This window comes from Kryptolebias marmoratus, linkage group LG21 (genome assembly GCF_001649575.2).
Source record: "Kryptolebias marmoratus isolate JLee-2015 linkage group LG21, ASM164957v2, whole genome shotgun sequence".
Classification (NCBI taxonomy): Eukaryota; Metazoa; Chordata; class Actinopteri; order Cyprinodontiformes; family Rivulidae; genus Kryptolebias; species Kryptolebias marmoratus.
Window position 1 is genome coordinate 22,501,454 of NC_051450.1, and position 20,069 is coordinate 22,521,522.

General features: G+C 41.7%; 4 protein-coding genes across 6 annotated transcripts in view; all 4 read right to left on the minus strand.

Moving 5' to 3' along the window:
- Window positions 1-1,184, minus strand: part of slc7a14b (solute carrier family 7 member 14b) — an 8,034-nt gene extending 6,850 nt beyond the window's left edge. The window contains exon 1 of the mRNA XM_017439002.3: window positions 1,100-1,184. The gene's annotated coding sequence lies outside the window, so the exon portion shown is untranslated. The remainder of the gene's footprint in view (window positions 1-1,099) is intronic.
- A 2,245-nt stretch (window positions 1,185-3,429) lies between these two features.
- On the minus strand, window positions 3,430-4,999 carry rpl22l1 (ribosomal protein L22-like 1). Its single transcript, XM_025002198.2, has 4 exons — window positions 4,879-4,999; window positions 3,977-4,090; window positions 3,688-3,809; window positions 3,430-3,609 (listed from the first exon to the last, which is right to left on the minus strand). The coding sequence occupies exons 1-4, from the start codon at window positions 4,885-4,887 to the stop codon at window positions 3,465-3,467; spliced, it is 390 nt and encodes a 129-aa protein (XP_024857966.1). The 5' UTR covers window positions 4,888-4,999; the 3' UTR covers window positions 3,430-3,464.
- A 1,203-nt stretch (window positions 5,000-6,202) lies between these two features.
- eif5a (eukaryotic translation initiation factor 5A) lies at window positions 6,203-11,929 on the minus strand. The gene is made up of 5 exons (XM_017439014.3): window positions 11,844-11,929; window positions 10,015-10,201; window positions 9,440-9,544; window positions 7,490-7,621; window positions 6,203-7,375 (listed from the first exon to the last, which is right to left on the minus strand). The coding sequence occupies exons 2-5, from the start codon at window positions 10,180-10,182 to the stop codon at window positions 7,310-7,312; spliced, it is 471 nt and encodes a 156-aa protein (XP_017294503.1). The 5' UTR covers window positions 10,183-10,201; window positions 11,844-11,929; the 3' UTR covers window positions 6,203-7,309.
- A 1,408-nt stretch (window positions 11,930-13,337) lies between these two features.
- Window positions 13,338-20,069, minus strand: part of tnikb (TRAF2 and NCK interacting kinase b) — a 129,943-nt gene continuing 123,211 nt past the window's right edge. For all 3 annotated transcript variants that reach the window (XM_037973133.1, XM_037973132.1, XM_037973134.1), the window contains 4 exons: window positions 19,825-19,974; window positions 18,812-18,971; window positions 17,480-17,619; window positions 13,338-17,295 (listed from right to left, as the gene is read on the minus strand). In XM_037973133.1, coding sequence (XP_037829061.1) covers window positions 17,212-17,295; window positions 17,480-17,619; window positions 18,812-18,971; window positions 19,825-19,974 — 534 coding nt within the window. In that variant the 3' untranslated portion in view covers window positions 13,338-17,211. The remainder of the gene's footprint in view (window positions 17,296-17,479; window positions 17,620-18,811; window positions 18,972-19,824; window positions 19,975-20,069) is intronic.

The following is a 20,069-nucleotide window of genomic DNA, read 5'->3' on the forward strand; positions in this document are numbered from 1 at the left end:
ATTAAACGAAATAAACATTTGAAATATATGAGTTTGTATGTAATGTATGAATATAATATACAAGTTTCACTTTTTAAATGGAATTACTGAAATCAATCTACTTTTTCATGATATTCTAATTTTATGACCAGCACCTGTAGAACTGAAGCCGAACAGTCCGGTCTCGGTTTCATCAGACCAGAGGATCCGGTTCCTTCAGGCTTTCAGGTGATTTCCTCTGAGGAGAAGCTTCCATCGAGTCCAGATCGTCAGAGGCCTGCAGTTCTGGTTCTGGAACTTAGTCCCATCTCCACACAGGATCTCTGAAGCTCAGTCAGAGGGACCTTCAGGTTCTTGGTCTCCTCCCTCAGAGGGACCAGCTCCAATCATGGAGCCTCTGAACCTTCAGGGCAGCAGACATGTTTTGTAGCCTTCTCTGTGAGCTGTGTGGGTCCTGCTGCTGGAAGACAGCCCCGCAGCATGATGCTGCCACCACCATGCTTCACTGTTAGGATGGGACTGGCTGCTCCTTTGACCTCATGGTTTGGTTTTGGCTCTGATGTTTGGATCAGGTCCAGTCAAAGTACAGAAACATCTCAGCAGAGATCAGGAAAAACAGAGCTCTGAATACTTTCTGAAGTCTGTAAGTAATCTGAGTATTAATACCTCATGATTATCAGTTACAAACACATTTATGTAACCAAATATTTTCATATCGAATATAGAAAAGATGGTGTTTGATTAGTTTTCTGAACTTCCTGCTGTGGGTGAAACCAGTCCAGCAACTAAACCAGAGTTAGGAGCACCAAGACCATCAGGGTTCAGGGCCCGGCGGGTCCGTTCAGAACCTCCTCCGGTACAGATGATATGACGAGACGCCATCAGCTGTTCTTCTCAGTCACTAGAGCGAGGCTCCCCCTCTGAATCATTAATGACCACCAAGGCTCCACTTTCACAGCGGAAAACTACGACCATGGAAGCAAAACCTGAAGATCTTCTTCTTCTTCACATTAAATGAAGCAAACAGGCAGAGCTGGAACTACAGCAGTGAAGAGCTCAGAGGGCTGCAGGAAAACCATCCAACAAGCAGCTGAAAGAAGCACACAGGTGCTGAACTCACTCAGGTTGTGTTTCCCCTCCTGAAGTTTGAGGCGTGTGTCAGCCTCCTCCGCAGAGCCGAACGGGGACAGAAATGGGGACTGCGTGAGACGGCAGAGTGAATGCATTCAGAGCTGAAACCATGTGATCGGACTGATGAAATATTCAGCACCTTGAACCCAGGAGCGGGACGCCATCATGGACTGACTGAGTTCTGAGGGAGTTTCTCTGCTCAGTAAACAAAAACAAACAAACAAACAAACAAACATGGATCTTACTGATCGGGTTGAAAATAAACCAAACAGACTGTTCCTGTTCCAGAGACCCTCCTCCAGCAGCAGAACTCTCAGTGGGTTCCTGGTTGTGGAGGAGCTGTGGCCCACTCTTCTTTCCAGTGTTGCTTCAGCTCTCTGAGGTTCTGGTTCTGGACCGTTCTGCTGTGTTTGGGATCATTGTCCTGTTTGTTGGACAGATGGCCTCACATCTGACTCCAGAATCAGCCCAAACCATCAGCCCTCCACCACCGTGCTGACAGCTGCAGTGCATTCTGGGTAAACATCTGTCCTCTGCTCTGGTTCTGCTCCAGAGGATGATGTGTGTTAACACACACACACCTGTAGCTCCACAGCAGCAAACATTTGGCTTTAGTTGAATAAATAATGATTTCAGTGGATTCTGTTGTGTTTTTGTCACAAATTGAAAACACTTTTTTTTTTGCTAAACACCTTAAACAGAATCTTTGCAGAAGTTTCCTTTAAAACAAGAAAAAACACAACAAATAAAGTTACTGAAGGAAGAATCTTTCTCTCATGAGAGCATTTTAAACGATTTCTGTGTTTCTGCAGCTTCGGTCTGAAACATTTCAGCCTGAAAACGGTTTAAACTGCAGGCTGCATGTAGGTGTAGCTGTAATCTGATGCACAGAGTCAGATTACAGATTACCTGCAGGCACAGTTACAGCAACGATGTAAAACACCCCCACGGCTGCCCGCTCAGGCACAGAGGAGAGTTCAGATGTGAAAAATAAAACATTTCATTTTATTTCAAAACATTTGGAGGCAAATTTCCCTTTTAAGTGTAAAAAAAATAAATACATCTGCAGGACGAAACCAAACTGCTCGACCTGAGCTGGAAAGATGCAGAAACCAGCAAACATTCCTGTAAACTCGTACAGAAGGAGTGGGACTCCAGCAGCAGATGAAAGTGGATAAATTCCTGAGGTTAAATGCTTTATGAACAACAGATTACAGAACCGCAGCGAAGCCAGGATCAGACGCAACAGGGGAAGAAAAAAACACATTTTTCTGTTTAAAGGAGTCGGTTATTCGGCAGCTGCAGGTTTTATAACCTGGAAAAAGATTAGACCTGATCTGCGCTGACTTCAGGAGATAAACGGGGATGACTACAGTTCCCATGAGCCTTTGAGTCAGAGCAAACTGATGGAGTAACACATCCTGATAACTACCTAAATATTAAAAACTAAAAGGGAACAAGGTTTTGCAGCTTGTCCATCGAGCGCCGGAGGTCACCGGGTTCCTGCAGAACCAGGAGGTTTATTCTGTAGAACATTTTCAACAAAGAGCCTCACAGTCAGACAGAACAAACATTAGAGATATTAAAATGTTTGTTTCTGCTTAAATCAAACAGATGATCCTGTTTGTGATCTTCTCTGGATCTCCCAGAAGGTGGAGCGTGTCGCTGGGGAGAGGAAGGACAGGGTGTCCCTCCTGGACCTGGACCTCCATGACTCGATTAGTTAAATCAGTTTTATTTGTTGTAAATTACAAGTTTCTGTAACATTATTCTTTTAGTAAGGATCAAGTAGATTTTAAACTTATTTTCCTCCGATGAGTGGAGCAGAAATGTGTCTGCAGTTACTTTAGTTTTTATGAATCCTAAAATTTAAATTTATTTCTAGTTTTGGTTTGAACCTATAATTTTATTCTTAGGTGTTTTACATTCATTTCCTGCTTTGCTGTTTATTAGGTTCATTTTGACAAATTTGCAGCTTTTTGATATTTTATTCCAGCTTAGATCCACTCAGCAGGACTGCGCCACCTATTGGCCGTTTGATGAACTGCATCATCAGCAACAAGAAGCTTTTCTTTTAATAAAAATGTTCCGGTCTCAAAAACATGAATCTTTCTCTAAAATTTGTTGTAGTTTGATTTGACTCCATTAACTTAGTTGGGTTTTTAAAGATAAGATTAATAAATCAAACAAACACTAATAAAAAAAAGTTTTTCCCCATTTTTCTACTAAACAGTTGTTTAATTATCAGCAGAGGATTTTACATTTAATCAATAAAACAAACACAGAGTGTTCAAACTAAATAAAACCCGGACAGATTAATGTTTTTTCTTTTACATTTATTCTGGTGCAGCTTTTCACTCGTCAGCCTCGGACTCCTCGTCATCCTGACTGATCTGGAAGTACCGCAGCTCGTACGTCTCCTTATCGGACGCCACCACCCTCAACCAGTCCCGCAGATTGTTCTTCTTCAGGTACTTCTTCGTCAGATACTTCAGGTACCTGGCAGGAAAGAAAGATGCAGTTTAAAGTTTCACCTGTTTTTAGTTTAACTCAGAAATAAACGCTGCAGCTGCTCACCTTTTAGAGAACTGTTTCTCCGATGTGACGTTGATCTTGTTCTTCATGCGGCCGACCTGGACGATGTTCCCCAGGTTCCCCGTCTTCCCGTTCACCTTGATCCTCTCCTTGAGGAAGGTTTCCTGTCAGACAGAGCACAGTGATGCACTAGGGAAGGGAACCCTAGTAAGGCAGGAGCTAGGGAAGGGGGCCCTAGTCCAGACACACGGTCAGCTGATTGCAAAATGGATCAAATGAAGCCTTTAATTCTAAACAGCTGTAAATAAGAGAAGAGTCAAAATAACTGTACAAAGTTTGCAGAGTCCAGGATGCCGTCCTCCACGGGGTGGGTCAGGTCCAGAGTGAACCTCCAGGCAGCTGCCTTTTTGGACTTTTTACCGGCGGTCGGCCTCTTCTGCTTGATCTGAAGCAAAAACAGGAAAAAGGAAATTAAAAATCTTTTGTGAAAGATGTCAAATAAACTTCTTCTAGGCCGTTAATCTATTTCAGCCTTATCAAAGTGACAAAACTTAAACTTACTGGAAATATGAGAAGAGTTCCCCTTTATGTTAATAACCCGATGATTAATTTAATCTTTAATTTTACAAAACTTTGTTAAAACCTCCAACAACTTATTTTATAATTGTTCAATAAACACAAAACTTTTTACATTTTCCCCACTGACACTTTAATACACTATAACATGCTAGCATTTTATTAAAAAAGGATACTACTTTATAATAAATGGTAATTTCTACTACAATAAACCAGCTGTGGAAAGATGCTACTTTGGTTAGCAATTGGAAAAAAAATGTTAACTAAACTTTATAAAAATATGTAAATCCTTATGATTCATCAGTCTAATAGTTTTTTTAAGTTACGCCGAAGTGACTAAAGGATCGTATGCTATCTTTAAATAGCCTTGACATTAAATTTATAAACGGTTAGGAAGAGAAAAACTACTATTTTGATCAAAAATGTTTTTTTTTCATACAGAGCCTGGTCTCCAGTATGAATGGTACACGTGTACGTGCTAATGCTAACTGCCCGTTTATAATATATCTTTTTAAAAATAAAAAACACTTAAAATTAGATCACTTTACTCTCCCGGTGAAGTTTCATACTGTTCATAATAAATAACTGAAATCAGCTAAAAAATTCAGAAGAATTCAACGTTTATCGGTAAATTCACGAGGAGTTGAGCGGACTTACCGACGCCATGTTGAGAGCTGGGACGGGAAAGAGAGAGGAGGACGTGACGCTGCAGTGACGTAACACGCACCGCCAGATGCGCCCTTCCAAATATGGTCAAAGCAATGGCTGCTCAAATAGGAGCAGAAATGTTTAAAGTAGGTCTTTTTCATCAACATATTTACAAACCTATAAACTCTTTAAGCCAATTGCTGATTTTAGGTTTCAGAATTATGTGTTTAACTCAAAAACATTAATTTTTTTTTTTTACAACAACAGAGCCAAGTTTTGTCTAAAATCAGAAGATTTCAGGGTTTAAATTTGGTGTTTTGTTGCGTGCTGTGAAAACAGGCAGGTCTAAAGGTCAGCTGGTGTTCAAACACACCCTGATAATAAACCTGCTGAGCCTGTTCAATCATTAACCACCTCCACACACACTCCGCTCAGCCGGGCCTCATCACAGATCCATTCATTCTGCTGCATTTTGATGAAACAAATCCCTCCCGATGAGTCAGAGAAACCACAACCCTCACCATCACCCGGAGACGAGAACTTGCATCTATTTTTCCAGTTGTGCAGACAGGCAGGAAGGAGTAATTCATCAGCACGCTTTCAGTTCGAGGCATGAGGCAGGGTGTTGGCACCACAGAAGATACGACAGCCGAGGAGAGAGAGCTTCTGTTGGGACGTTTCAACTCCAAAAATTCCCTTTATTCATATTCAGGTTCATATGCTCATAAAACATCCTTACAGTGCTTTTATTAAAGCTTCTCCTGTTTCAGTATGATGCTTTAGGAGTTTAAGAACCACTCTGTGATTCAGGAAACACCAAGGTGGAGGTCCGAGGATGATCTCCAGAGATTCAAATACTACAAACCCCGACAAAATGGCCCGTTTGGGTTTCAGGTCTTTGCTGATACGTTCTGGAGTCACGGGTTGAACTCAAACATCATCTTTAATGAGATATTTTGCAGAATTACCCAGTTTTGTAATTTAAGTTGCAAGAAGCAGTAATAAATCCGATCATTAGGACTCTTAAATGATGCTCAAGTGTGATTAAAGACAAATGAGCCATTTTGATCTTGCTGCTTAAAAAGGAATCATTAAAAAGTAAAACTCCTTTTATTGTGAAATGTTTTGAATTTTCCATTTTTATTTCTCAGATTAAGGATCCAGAAGTGAGACAAATAATTCAGTTTCTGTAAATTCTGACAATATTTGAGTTTCTGAGCTCACTTTCTTTTACTGGAATAAAAAAAAAAACACTTTATCAGAAGAAACCCTGCAGTTCGGAGCACAAACTGCTTCCCTTCGAGTCGCTTCAGACACAGAAAACCAGACAGCGTTTGCAGTTTTTCTCCATTTGTATTATTGTTTTATTTTTGCCTTCTCCAGTCAGGTGACAAAGGCCTCGAGTGAACTTAAAGTTTGTAACTGAACCACCCTCCCAAACCCGATCGAGTCCCGCAGAGGAAAAAAAAAAGAAGAAAAACAACAAAAAATCTAAAAATAAAATAAAAAGAAAGCACACACCTCACTGCAAACTGCCTCCCACATGTCGGAGGCCCACACCGCTCCACACTCACGCCTCTGAAAAACAAAATAACGCTCTTTGTATCTGGGGGGGAGAGAGGGGACGCCGGGGGGGCTCCGGACCGCTTCACCCCTCAAACTATTACAGACGACCGACCGTCATCGGAAGAGAAGCTTCGCCGAATTTCTGTTCTTGTAGGGAAGAAAGGAGGAGAAACAAACGGGTGTAGAGCTTTTCATGCTGGGGGGGGGACCTCAGGTGCTCTAAGTGCTCGCCACCACCAATCCAAGTGATTTAGGAGGGAAAACCGGACCTCATCCCGCCCAGGAACCGGAGAAAAGGCCATGCTGGGAAGCTGTATGGCTGCAAAGAGGGACGACCTAAACCAGAATCAGCATCTAAAGGGGCCAACCCCTCCCTCCCCGACGCTTCAAACCACCCCCAACCCCTTCCCTCTAAAAAGCTGCTATCTAAAGAATATAAAAAATAATCATACAAAAGCTGAACCCCAGACTTTTTCTGTTTTTTTTTCTTTTAAACATTCAGGAATGTGAGTGGCAAAACCAACACTGTGAAGGTAAAGGGGGGGCGGGCGGAGAGAAAAATAAAATAAAATAAAAGTGAGCAGGAATGAGAAGTTATTTTTGAAGTTGTTTTTATATAAAGTCGATTGTTTTAAACAAAAACTCAGATCAGGCAGAGGTGGAACATTCCCAACAGCAACGGAAAGGAGAAATGAGAGGAGGGGAGGAGGGGGAGGCGGGGGGAGAAATCAAAAGATCATCGATGAGAGAAATCACAACAGAATGATTGGAGGTCGTCTGTGAAGGCCGACGCTTTGGTGACGGAACCAATGAGAATGTAAAGAGACTGGTTTGTGGGCGGGGCTTGTTGCCTGGGCAGCAAAGTCCATCTCCCTTATTTGTTGGCCAAGACCTTGGTGGCGACAGCACATTCCTCCCCCATGGCAGAAATCACGGTGACCTGCGGAGAGCGTGCAACATGTTCGAGTCAATCATCTGAAACTTTAAACCTGCAGCTCGCCGCTCCTCTCCCCGCAGCGACCCGAGCAGCTTCCCGCGCCCGATCCGGACTCACCATGAATTCTTCATTCGCCTCGAACTTCGACTCGATTTCCCTGCCGACGTCGCTGTCGGGGACGCGCAGGTCCTCTCTGATGTCGCCGTTGTCACTCATCAAGCACATGTAGCTCTCTGTGATGTTAACCAGCTGCAAACACGACATTTTCAACATTAACGTCCTGAGACGATCCGAGCAAATAAGTGTTTAAACCTCTGCAGAAAAATCACAACCAGCTGGTCGGTTTGGTTGAATTTAAATAACTGAAGAAGCTAAAAAAGCCAAAAGTCAAGTCTTTAAAGACCAACCAGGAAGCAAAAAGCTGAAATAATAAAACACCAGCTAAAAGCAGTAAAACGTTACCTGAAAACTTAACTAAAATCAGCATCAGCAGCATTATTAATATCAGCAGACTTAAAATGTTTTTAAAGACTTAAAGACATTTTATTAGGAAACAATGACAGCAAACATCTCCTGGTTTAAATAAAAATATGCTTTTTGCTAAAATAAACGATGACTCAGCACAAAAACGTGTTTTTATTGTTAAAACCTTCAGATAATTTGTCCTTAAACAATATTTTTTATTTATTTGCATGTAAAAACATCAGCGGTTCAGACAGAAGGAGGAACTGAGACTAATTTAGGAGCTGAGGAACAACCAGAAGAGACGTTTTAATCTCGTAAAATAAAATGTGTCAGAAACTTTACAGCTCTGAAAACTAAAAAGGTCTTTAAAACTTTACTTTGTGCACGTTCATCATAAACACTTGTTGGAGAAATAAAGCTGACATTTACTGGTACAGAAAAACCAAACAAACTGCAGATATGTTACTGTATTTTTAAAATATATATGTAGGAAATTAGAGCCAAATAATCAGAGTTTAAAATAAAACATTTCTGCACTTTAAATGAGTGAAGATTCAAAATAGTGAGTTTGAAACCTAATTAAAACTCTAAACTTCTAATTATTTTATTTCACACTTTGTTTTATTAATAGTCTGACTAAAAGATAAAACTAAAATTAAACTGTTTCTAGAACTCGTTAGATTTTAAAGAACCAATCTAGTGAATCAGTTTGTGTAAACTCTTTTAGTCTTTAATAAACGTGCTTCTCTTTGTGTTTCCTTCACAGAAATGAAACTTTATTTGCATAAAACTGAACAGGAAGTCGTTAACAGCAGCCCCTCGTTTTGTGTCTTTTATTAAAAATATTAATTTCTACATCAGCTGCAGGGAGAATCAAACATGAACCCTTCAGGAGTTATTCTTCCAGACGTTGAAGCATCTTAAAACAAATAAATCATTTTAAACCCCTCTCTGACTGCAGAGCCGAAACGACCTGATCTCAACCAGCCGACCCGTCGTTACTTTGGGCGTCGCCCGCCTTAAGCTAATCTGCTGCAGCTAAAGATGCTAACTGGAGACGCCGCAGGCTGAAAAGTTAAAAATAGATCGGGAATGAGAGCGAGCCACAGTGCCGACATACTGAACACCAAACTATTATTTCAGCTGATTAGAAAACTGACCGTGAAACAGACCTGTCAGCAATGACACGTGCAGCAAAAGTTTTTAACCAACTCTTCATATTTTGATATCCTGACAGCTAAAGGGAGTGAAGTCAGTGAGGGCAAGTACCACAAGTTCTTCCACCTTATGTTACAAAGTAAGATCTGTTAAAACACCTTTAAATAAACTAAGATTTAATGCAATCAGACACTCCTCTGTCACCATAACGACCTGATTTATATTGTGCAACACGATCTGATAATATGAGCTCCGTTCAACACAAACATCTGCAGGAAGATCTGAGCGGCGTGAGGACAAGACTCAACCTTTAAACACCAGATCCTCCTCAGAGCCGAACTTTTTCCCTGCAGCCGAGCTTGACTCGTTAGCGCACAGATGGCAGCGGTCACATGTCCCGCCTAACCGGGTCAAACGCTGCATCTGGACCACGTGCGTGCGTACCTGATAGTCTGTCCTCTTGATGGAGGGAACATCCATGTTGTGGGTGGAGGGGCACATATCTTCATACTTCTTGTTGTTGAAGATGTCGATACCAACCAGGTTAACCTGCAGGAGCCAAAGCAGAATGTCCACCTGTGAGCACGTCGCTAAAACCGACAGACAGCGCGGCCAAAACTGACGCAACGTCTGAGAAAACAAGCTAGGAGCTTACAAAACAAATGTTTAATTTGTTGTAATGATGCCGTTACGTAAACTGACAGTTCAAGCGTTCTTCAGGGATGTATTTTAATAAAATTATGCTTTAAATGAGCAGTGCACAACATAGGGTCAGAGTGACAACTCAAAGCAACAGATGGCAAATTACGCTTTTAATTCACATCTTTCTTCCAAAATTAAGAATTAAAACTTTTGCACAGTGCTTTAAGCTCATGTTTTACATGTAATAGAATCAAAAAGCACTTCTTTCATTTTCAGTAATAAAGTCTGGGGACAGATGCTTCAGTTCAGACAGCCTAACATGACATTTTATTCAGTTTTCTGTCTGTAAACTTGTTCTCTAAGCCGGCTAACCGTACCTTAGCATGTCCGTGCTTGCCGGTCTTGGAGGTGGACATCTCCACGATTTTGCAGGGACGTCCCTTCAGCACCACGTAGCCGTTCTTGCGCAGAGCGGAGCACTGCATGGGGTACGTGGCGGAGGCGCCAGACTCGCCAGTCTGGAAGTCAAGATCGGGATCTGCCATGTTGGATGGGTCTGGGGCGCTGCGGAGACAACCAGGCGCCCGTTAGCGTCCAAACCGACAACGACGGTCACCTTAAATGTCCTGAAAACGGCTGACAGCTTAAGCTGTTGCTGTAAAGTTTAAAAAGGTACTAGACTTCGATAAATTGAGAAAATAAGTCATTTAGTTATGTTGTGATTTTACTAACTGCATGTAAAATGTTCAGGTAAACAAAAATATTAAAAATGTTCTCAGGATGAACAAATATATCTGATGTTTGCAAAACTTCACTTTTTATTGCATCCATAGTCTGAATTATCCGAACAAGTTCCACATTGCTTGTTTATCTTTTGTATATTTTCTATTATATGCATTCTTGCCAAACAGAACACATACAGGTGAAGGAACCATTTTAGAAATAAAATGTATTTTTATGACAAAAAGTCCTATAATCAAATTATTACCTGTAGATTTTTTAAATTAAAGCAGCCAAAATCAAAAAGTAATTTGATATGTCAGCTTTTAAACCATTTATAGATGTAATGTACTTAACGGTTTTTTTAAAAACCATTTAAACTAAAGCAAACTTAAACAGATTAGCATTTTATTTGTCCAGTTATCAAATAAACATTTTAGCTTAACAAGTTACCATTTTGAGTTTACCTGACCTGCCCATTTTATACTTCAGAGCCTCCTGGCCGGCTTTTTTTAAAGCTTTAAACCCTTTAATAAAAAGATCCATTTAAATGGAAGTGTTAAATTCTTGGTATTTTCCTGGTTTTAACCTGAATAAACAGCCGCGCCGGAGCCGCAGCAGCGCCGCTGAACGTGTTAGCACGAAGCTAACCGGCTAAACACGAGGCTATAATGCTGTCTCATCCACCGCTGCTTCCACCGGGCTAATTTTAGCTTTACATGCAGAAATCAGCTGGCGAAACGCAGCTAAAATAGTTCATCTCAACCGAACAGGCGGCGGACTCTTTCGGAGCCGTTAACAGGGGTAATTTGGGCGCCGTAGAAGTTAGCTGGCTCGGCCTTTAGTTTACAACACCGAAAGATAACAGTGCAACTAAAGAAACTGCTCCCTGCGCCGACATTTCCTCAGGCCATGTAGCGGAATTTAACCCAAGCAGTGTTTGTTACCTTAAAGGAGTGCAGTCTCGGTGTTTGGAGGTGCAAAAACGTCCAACGTGCGCCGCAGCTCCCGCACAAGTTGCGGCTCCTGAGACCCAAATGTGGGAACTACGCGAATGCTAGCAGCGGCTAATAAAGCTAGCATTCCTGCTCAGCCGAATAGGAACGCAAATAGACGCCCCGCTCGACAACAGCTGGTGGGAAAGCGTCCATTTTCCGCTCAGGAGCAAAACCTCCCCGCTGAATGACAGTGCGGACGCGGATGAAGTGTCACGGAGCGCGCCGCCTCCGAGAGCTAAAATGACTGAACGCGGAGCGCGCTGCTGCCGAAGGCCGCATGTCCCTTTGATTCAGCCTGGTCACCCACACCCTGCCCCGCCACCGAACAACTCCGCGCCGACAGAACCCCCCGTGACTACTTCGACGGCTTCGCCGACCGGTACGCGGCTGCTTTACTCCCTCGGAATCCACAACGAGCTCCGCGGAAAGAGCGCTAAAGTTCTTCATTTATTCCCTGTAGGAAGAAACACGCGCCATGCCACACTTACCTTCCGAGCAAAAAGAGGACCGAAAGTGCGCACGCGCGGCCAACTTCACTGCAGCATCCGTGGCGGAAGGAGGGAGGAGGGGCGGGGCTTACTAGTTCCGGTGGCAGCCAGGCAGAAAGGGTTGCCAGGTCTGAGGAAATCTGGCAACCCGCAGAAAACTAGCTTTTAGCTAAAAAAAAAATAACTCCGGGAAATCAAATGGATGTTAATGGTCTGTATTGAAGCTTACTTTATTAGTAACAAACTAAAAATTTTATAATAAATAAAATGTTAATATTAAATTCTTTTTGAGATGGTTGATTTCAACTTATGGACAATGTTTCCAGCAGTTTCCACCTTTAAAATAAATGTCACAGAGACTCATAAACTATTTCTAATAAACAATTTGACAAAATACCCTATTAACTATTATATTATATTTTATTGAACAGTTGTATCCCTTTGTAACAGTTACAACAACATATGTTGTTGGCAGTTGTTTTTAAACTTATTTTAATTTCCAAAGATCCTCTTAAAACTCTGTGCTTAGTGTTTTATGAGCCACAGCAGGGTTTAGAAACCGCTAACACACACCAGTAGCCCCAATTAGTTTAGATATAAAATAAGGATCAACCTTTAATACCAACAAAATTCACCCATGGGACAAAATGTATTCATATTATTTACAAATAATATATTATTCTAATTATTATTAAACAAACTGATGAAAGATTTAGGCCTATATGGTCTATTTTCTGTTATAATACTCAACATTGAATACAATTTGCTTATATATTTGATTTATTTTAACCAAAATTTGTTCTGATAATTGACAGGATCAGGTGTGTGATTATTAATGTATGTCTGGGCTGGATGTTGGTGAAAAATGAAAGATAAACCTTTTCGTTCAAGGTCAGGAAAATAAAAATGTCATTCTTTAACAGCTTAAAACCGGAATCTGACTGGGAGAATTTCCAAAACGTCTGTGAGAGCTGACATCACGTCGAGTCACATCACATTCCCTCGACATGCACGAAAACTCCCTACAAATTTCGGCCTAAACCTTTGCTGGAAGTTTGTACAAATGTGTCAGTTCAGTGGGACTCAAAAAAAATTATGCATTTCCTTGCAGTTTTGTGTCTCCAACAGTGAGACACTGCCTTAAATTGCAACAACAAAAAACCCCACAACAATATCTTGAGAATTTGCTCTTTGTTTGCAGATCTTCTTGCAGTTTTATGTCCCCAACTAGTCTCCAAAGTCTCTTGAAGAGCGACATTTTCATTTCCCTGACCTTGAACAAAAAGGTGTTATCTTCCAGTTTCTTTTATTAAATTGGGACCCAAAAACATGTACCTCTCATCCACAGAAACACTGCAGTTTATTTGCAGTTTTGCATGAAGGCAAACGTGTCGTCATAACAAAAGAACGGTAGAAATAAATCCTTAAAAGCCCCAAAATGAATCTAAGTTTCTGGACTTTAGTGCACGTGGAGTGAAGAAAGAAAAGCAGATGTTTTTGCTGTACAAGGAGAGGACATTTATTGTAGAATTCCTAACATCACAGATGTGTTTCCAAACTGAGGTCGTCTTTTTGGACTGATTCCAGTGGTTCAGGCGAGGGGGGTGAAAACATACGCTCACATGCATGTCACACACCTGTGCACCCACACACACACACACACACACACACACACACACACACACTCACGAGCCGACAGTTGTTCACAGTCTGATACGTACAAAAATTGAAATACAAATAATACCACAATAAAAACATTGTTTTGTTTTTTTTTAGAAATTCTTACAGTATATCTATGTTCTCTATTCTGTAGAAAGACAACTAAACTTTAATAAGTGAACATTATTTTCATCCTCTAAAATGATCAGTAAGATATAATGAAAATTTTTACGTATAAATATCCTTTAATCTATTGTTTCTCCAACCTTTATATTCGTTCTGCACATTTAAAAGGCCTCGTTGGGCCTTAAAATGCCTCCTGTTTGCATGAATCACACCCTTGGAAATCATCAGACAACAACAAAAATAAATCAAGTAAAAGATGAACCAGTTTCTTCTCACAAATACCAGCATTTACAGCCATCAGTAGGTCAGATAACTAAACTAACATTATTCTCCAGTGTACAATCTTTACTGTTGTTTCAAAGATAAAAACAAGATCCTAAGGTTTGTTTGTTCGGGGTTTCATCGTCCTGCTTCTTCACCACCAGCGTATTGCCTCAAATTTGCAGTTCGTAACGAGCGACGGTGGTTTAGCCTCCGTGCAAACTGCAGAAACACTCGGAGAGAAGAAACTCCTGCAGTTCCAGCTCGAAACTACACAACTGACCGAGGCGGTGAAATGAAAATAAAAAACGTTTTTTTTCTTCAGCGTTTAAAATGCGTCCCTAACATCAGTGAGAGTATTTACACGAGTGCAGCACACGCAGAAGAGCTGAAACAGGAACAAAATAAAACTTTCCAAGTTGGCAGCTACTCTACGGACACGCTCCTCCGGAGAGAAACGACGTGAAGGTTTTGTGTTGCAGCAGTAATCCAGTATCTACAACCACAGGAGCCGAGGAATCTCTCATTTCGCCCTCTGACACTAATCGCTTGTTTGAAGGATTGTTCTCCGGAGCCGGGAGGAGATGGAAGATGTTTTAGCAGCGCTCGAAACGAGTGTTCAGACAAACAGCAGCCTGCAAACGGAGACGAACCGTTGATTGATTTCTGCCTCACAAAGGAAAAGAACAACAGAAGAAAAGACGAGCCACCAGCTGTATTTATGCTACATGAGACAGAAGTCAGAAAGTTGTTCAGAGCAGAAGCACAATTTCATTATTTCAGGTTATTTCTGCTGTTTGCAGTGAGTCGTACTACAAGTGGCAGAAGCGTCTGGTTGTTTACACGTCAAGTGTTTTATTCAAGAGATGTGACAAGTTAAAAAGAGCCTCGAGCTCAGATACAGTGGAAGTCAATGAGAGTTTGGGCTTTAAGAGACAAACTGGGTGGAAGAAGACAAAAACAGTCATGTTTGGGTGTGTGAACTGTGTGAGAAGTAGGGGTGTAACGGTACGCCCAGGTTGCGGTATGATGGTCACTGTCGGACACCACGGGAGATAAAACCAAATGTTGTTTTTTTAAGACAGAAGAAGAAGACGTGAAAAACAACCCACTTTTTGTGAGTGGCAAGGCTCTACGGTAGCAGCAAGATCGGATCTGTCACCATCTGTTTCATCCCATCTGAAGTGTAAACAGTAACCCACAGACCGCGTGTCAAACAAAAGGTTGGATGAAATCACAGAAAATAAAAAATAAAACAAAAACAAGGAGAGTTTGCTTCAGTTAATCTGACTCGATGCAAAGAAAAAGCAACAGAGAAGTGAAAACTACTCAGACAGTTTCTAAGAAAATCAAATCAAATATGAGCGATATTGAATAAATACACAAATGGCTTGCCCTAAAAGCGCTGATTGTATGACACAACTGCTTTCCGTACCTGCTCCTCAAACAGGCAGCTAAAAGGCTTGTTTTTCTGAACCAGCCGTGTTTAGTTTGATGTGAAGCTGCTTCTTTAACTTCTTTAACGTAACGTGGAGCCGCTCTGAGGCCGGTGGGTTTGTTCTTCAGGTCTCTGTACCCGACAAACCGTCACGGCCTCAATTCATGCACCGTTCCACCCCGGATACGGAGTGTAAAAACTGTGGAAATGAGAAAAGTTTGACAAAATGTCAGAAAGTTCAGGGCTGGGTTTGACCGCTCACTTCTACTGAATCCCGTTGTTGTCTATGTGGAAAATATTTGCATTTTTTTGGCAAATTTTGTCTGCATCTTCCAGTGAACTTCAACAAAAAGTCACAGCAAACATTCCTGGTTGAGCCGAATGTTTGAGGAGCTGCAAACTGAAAATCAAGAAGGAAATGGAAGAATAAAAGTTAAATGTTAGTAAAGATTAACCCTCCTTATCATTTAGATTTGCTTTTAGATATTCTATTAGTACCTCTTCCTAATTAGAGCTCCTTATAAATGATTTATTATTGTTTATAAAGAGATTAATCATGAGTTTGTGAAGAAAGCCTAAACATAAAACCAGTTTGAAACACTGTTTAGTGAGACTTTTATTCATTCAGGTAATTTAATTTAATGTTAGCTGCTCATCTTACTGTTTAATTATATTAATTAAATGCCAAAAAAACTGCTACGAATTATCATAGTGTAGGTCAGAGAACTATTTAAAATCTAAATGTAAAGAAATAAATCAAAGTGCAGCTTTAACAGTGTTCTATAACTTTTATACATGATTTGTTTAAAAAGCGACAAACTCATGAATGAATCATTAATAAACGCTTTATAAAGAAACTCTTTTTGGGAAGAGGTGCAGTTAATGTTATATAAAAATAAAAAATATTAAATCTGCCCAGAAAGCCCTAGAAGTTACGCTTTCTTCACTTCTTATCTCTGATCCTCTGAGTCGGTTTAATTTCAGATTCAATCAAACGGCAGCATTTTTATTTCTTGAAAATGAGGAATAATTTGCAGAAACGCTTTAAAAAGCAACATGAAATGCATTTTGGGGCATTTCACCAGTAGAATTAGGCTGACTTGTTTGTGTTTTTCAGTAGTTTCTGTCCTAACATCCAACACAAGCTGCTTTTTTGGCTCGAACAGTGAAATGAAGACCCCTGAAGTGGACTCAGACAAAGATTTTCTCTCACGATTGTCACTTTTCATCAGTCCAAACTCTTCCAGTGTCTTTACTTGTTGGCTCTGAGTGTAAAACTGAAACAAAAGACTGAGTTTCAGACCTAATCTAAGAAAATCAAAAGTTAGCAAAGCAACACAGACTCTCTGAGATGAATATGAACTTAAAAACTTGTGCACTTATTGTAAGATTCAACCTCAAGTGTGTTTTCTGTCTAATGCTACTTTGCTTATTCACTACAACGGTGGGCGGACTGGCTGCAGCTGGACTCAGGTGACCCCCCCGTATGAAGGTCTCTGACGTGCTACACAAAGATCGTCCCCTCTGGATCACACAGGGAGCTGAAAGGCGTCTCGGCAGGTCCTCTAAAGGCTCCAGATCCATCCTCAGGCCGGTCCAGCAGTCTTCAGGGGAGGCGAAGGCGTCGTGTGGTGCTCTGCGGGCAGCGACACCAACCACAGGACCTACAGCGCCCCCTACAGCTCCGGGATTTCTAAGCAGGGGCGCCGTCCTGTGGTTCAACTCCTCCTTCGGTCCGGTCCAGTCAGCAGCGTGTTTGTTGTCGTCCACGAGTACACACACACATAAACACACACAAAGATTGTCCTCCAGTCAGCCCCCCCTCCTGTCGCAGACCGAGGGCGAAGACAAAGAGGAGGATTGTGGGTCGGAGGAGGTTTCGGGTTACCAGTTCATCATGGAGCTTCTGTTCAGGGTCATGAAGAAAACCTGACTGCTGCCTCCGGACCGAACCGAGGCGAAGAAAACCTGCCGACGACACAGAACAGAGAGGATTTATTTAAACCCGACTGTAACTAACAGTTGAACAAGATAATTAAAGAGGCATTTCAGATATTCTGAACTGGAGCTCAGATTAGAGTAAAAACTGTAATTCTGTGATAAAATGTCAGGAATAAGAGAGCACAACATCTCCAGATGGTTCCAGGCTCACCTTATCGTTCCTCTCCGTCAGGAACTTCAGCCTCTGAGCTCTCTTGTGCATGAAAACTCCGTCGAGGTGTCCCGTCTCCACAGAGCGGATCTCAATGGCCTTCTCTCCCCAACCCATGATCTGGTTTGAGTGGATGTAGGCTGCAGGGACAGAGGAAGTAAAACACACATAACGGAGGCGGACTGGACAGGAAAAGACTCGGCACTCGAGCCAATCACACCTCGAGGACGCCTCCGCCTCAGCGGCAGCAGCTTCTGATCAGAACATCAGAGTTCGGAGAGAACGTTTTCAGAGCTGCAAGAAGATGAGACCAACTAATGGGTTAGCTTGGTCTCACTCAGACGTTATGCTTCTGTAACTAACACTGGTGTTCTTTCCTTTGAGTTGTTTTCTACTGGTTTCAACATGGAAGAACTGCTGAGAACTTCTGCAGCTCTGACAGAACAGGGCAGCTGGAGATAACAGAATGTGGTTCTGCTGCTTGCTGATTATTCTGGCTTTGCTGTAAAACCTGATTATCATGAGTTGGCAGCTCTCCTGTTCACACCACTGCAGGAACATAGATAAGCGTGCTTGAAAAACGGGTCCCAGTTCCTGATCCAGCAGCTTGTAAAACCTTCAGAAGTCCTGTGGTTCCTTCAGATGAACCTAAGTCGAGCTGCCATGTTGTTTTTAGAGGGAAGAGGCTTTAACCTTTGACCTTTAATCTGCTAATTGAGGCCTGTAGAGTCTGATGGAGCTCATTTCTCTGAGCACTGCACGGTCTGACCTTCAGGGTGAAGATCAGCAGCTGTCTTAAATGCTTCTCAGAACAATGGACTCTAATAGTTTGGAAATGACCTTTGACCCTTCCCAGATTGATGGGCAGCAGCAGCTGCTTCTCTGAGGTCATTGCTGATGTTTTTCCACCTTGGCGTTGTGTTCACACACACCTGTAGCTCCAGAGCAGCAGAACTCGGTTAATCAGCAGCTCCTGATCCTGAACCTCTGAGATCCGGAGGCTGGAACCAGTTTTTCACTCACAGCTTTAACGTTTTGGTTTTGTTTAATACATAATGACACGGTGGAATCTGTTGGGAGTTTTTGTTCACTTGAGGTTAGATTTTATTATGTCCTGATACAGAAAACCCCTAAAACTGAAAGAGGGTGGACTTTGTTTTTGAATAAAAATGTGAGTATGAAGCAATAAAAAATGATTTATTCACACCTTCACACCAGAATTCTTTTAGCTTCTCATAAATAAAACAAAAGGTGTGTTGAAGATGACAGGGTGAGAGATGTTCTGCTGAGAACCTTTTAAAGGTCAGGGGTCAGGGTAGTTGACTGACGTACCAACAGAGGTGGGCATCTCGCCCCACTGCAGCACCACGTCTTTAGTGATGCGTCCGTAGGTGTTGACATAGACACCTTCGTCCTCGTAGCACAGCAGCATCTCCATGCCGTCCGTCTTGGGCAGAACCACGATGGCGTGAGGGGTCACCTGACCCTGGATCTGAAAGTACAACACATGTGAGGGGTGAGTGGGTGGAGCCAGGGGGTTAGGAGCTGCCGACTCCTTCCAGCCGCCAGTTTCCCACCCTGAGAGAGAGGAAACTGCTGCAACAATAAATTTCCCCTACTCCTCAGCCACACAGTCACTATGGAAACAGACATGAGCACAGGCTGATTCATGGCTGCTAAAAGCAAGGAGAGGCGGTTGCTATGGTTACCACCTCCTTCCCCCATCCATCTCTGACTGTAACTAAACCGGGGTTAGAGGAGGACACGGGCCCACCTGCTCCATCACTCGTTCATTCAGCTTTTAATCACTTTTTCAAGCTTTAATTAGCTTCACTCACAGATTTATTTCACCTGCATAATGACTGCATTAATTTAATGACCTCACTGATTCATTCACCTAATAATACACATCATTTCACCACATCCATCCATTGCCATTCAATATTCATAATTTTATTAATACAATCTTCACACTAACTAAAAGAAATTCAGTCATTTTCTTTTTTTCTCTATTTTTTATGAATTATTTACAGCCTTGTTCATTTACACACTTCAAATTTTAATTTCATTCACTCACAAAATCCCTCACTTACTTTTAACCGGCCTTCACTTTTAATAAAAAGTGTTAAGTCTCATTAATATTTATTTATTTCTTATTATGAGAACCAGTCCATAAAGCAGGTGATAAATATGAAGTTCTGACGTACCAGAACATACATAAACACACAGGTTTTATTTAGTTTACACTAATAGGACCGGTTCTCATAATCCAAGGTTCCTAAAAGGCAGATGATAAATAAAGGTCCCTGTAATGCATCTTTACCAGAACACAAACACAGTCTTACATGTGAGGGGATGTAAATGTCATAGGTGTTTCCAGAGTCCACATCAATGACATGGAAACCAACAATGGAGCCGTAGATGACCTTTAACCTCTGGCCCTCCTCCACGGTCAGGTCTACCAGCTGGGGGCGATGCTGCAGATCTGTGAAAGACTGGTGGCAAACGATTAAAATGCTGTGACCCAGCCATCCAAATGTTAGCTCTTCTTAACAGCTTTTATGCAAAATTTATGCAAAAAAGACATCCA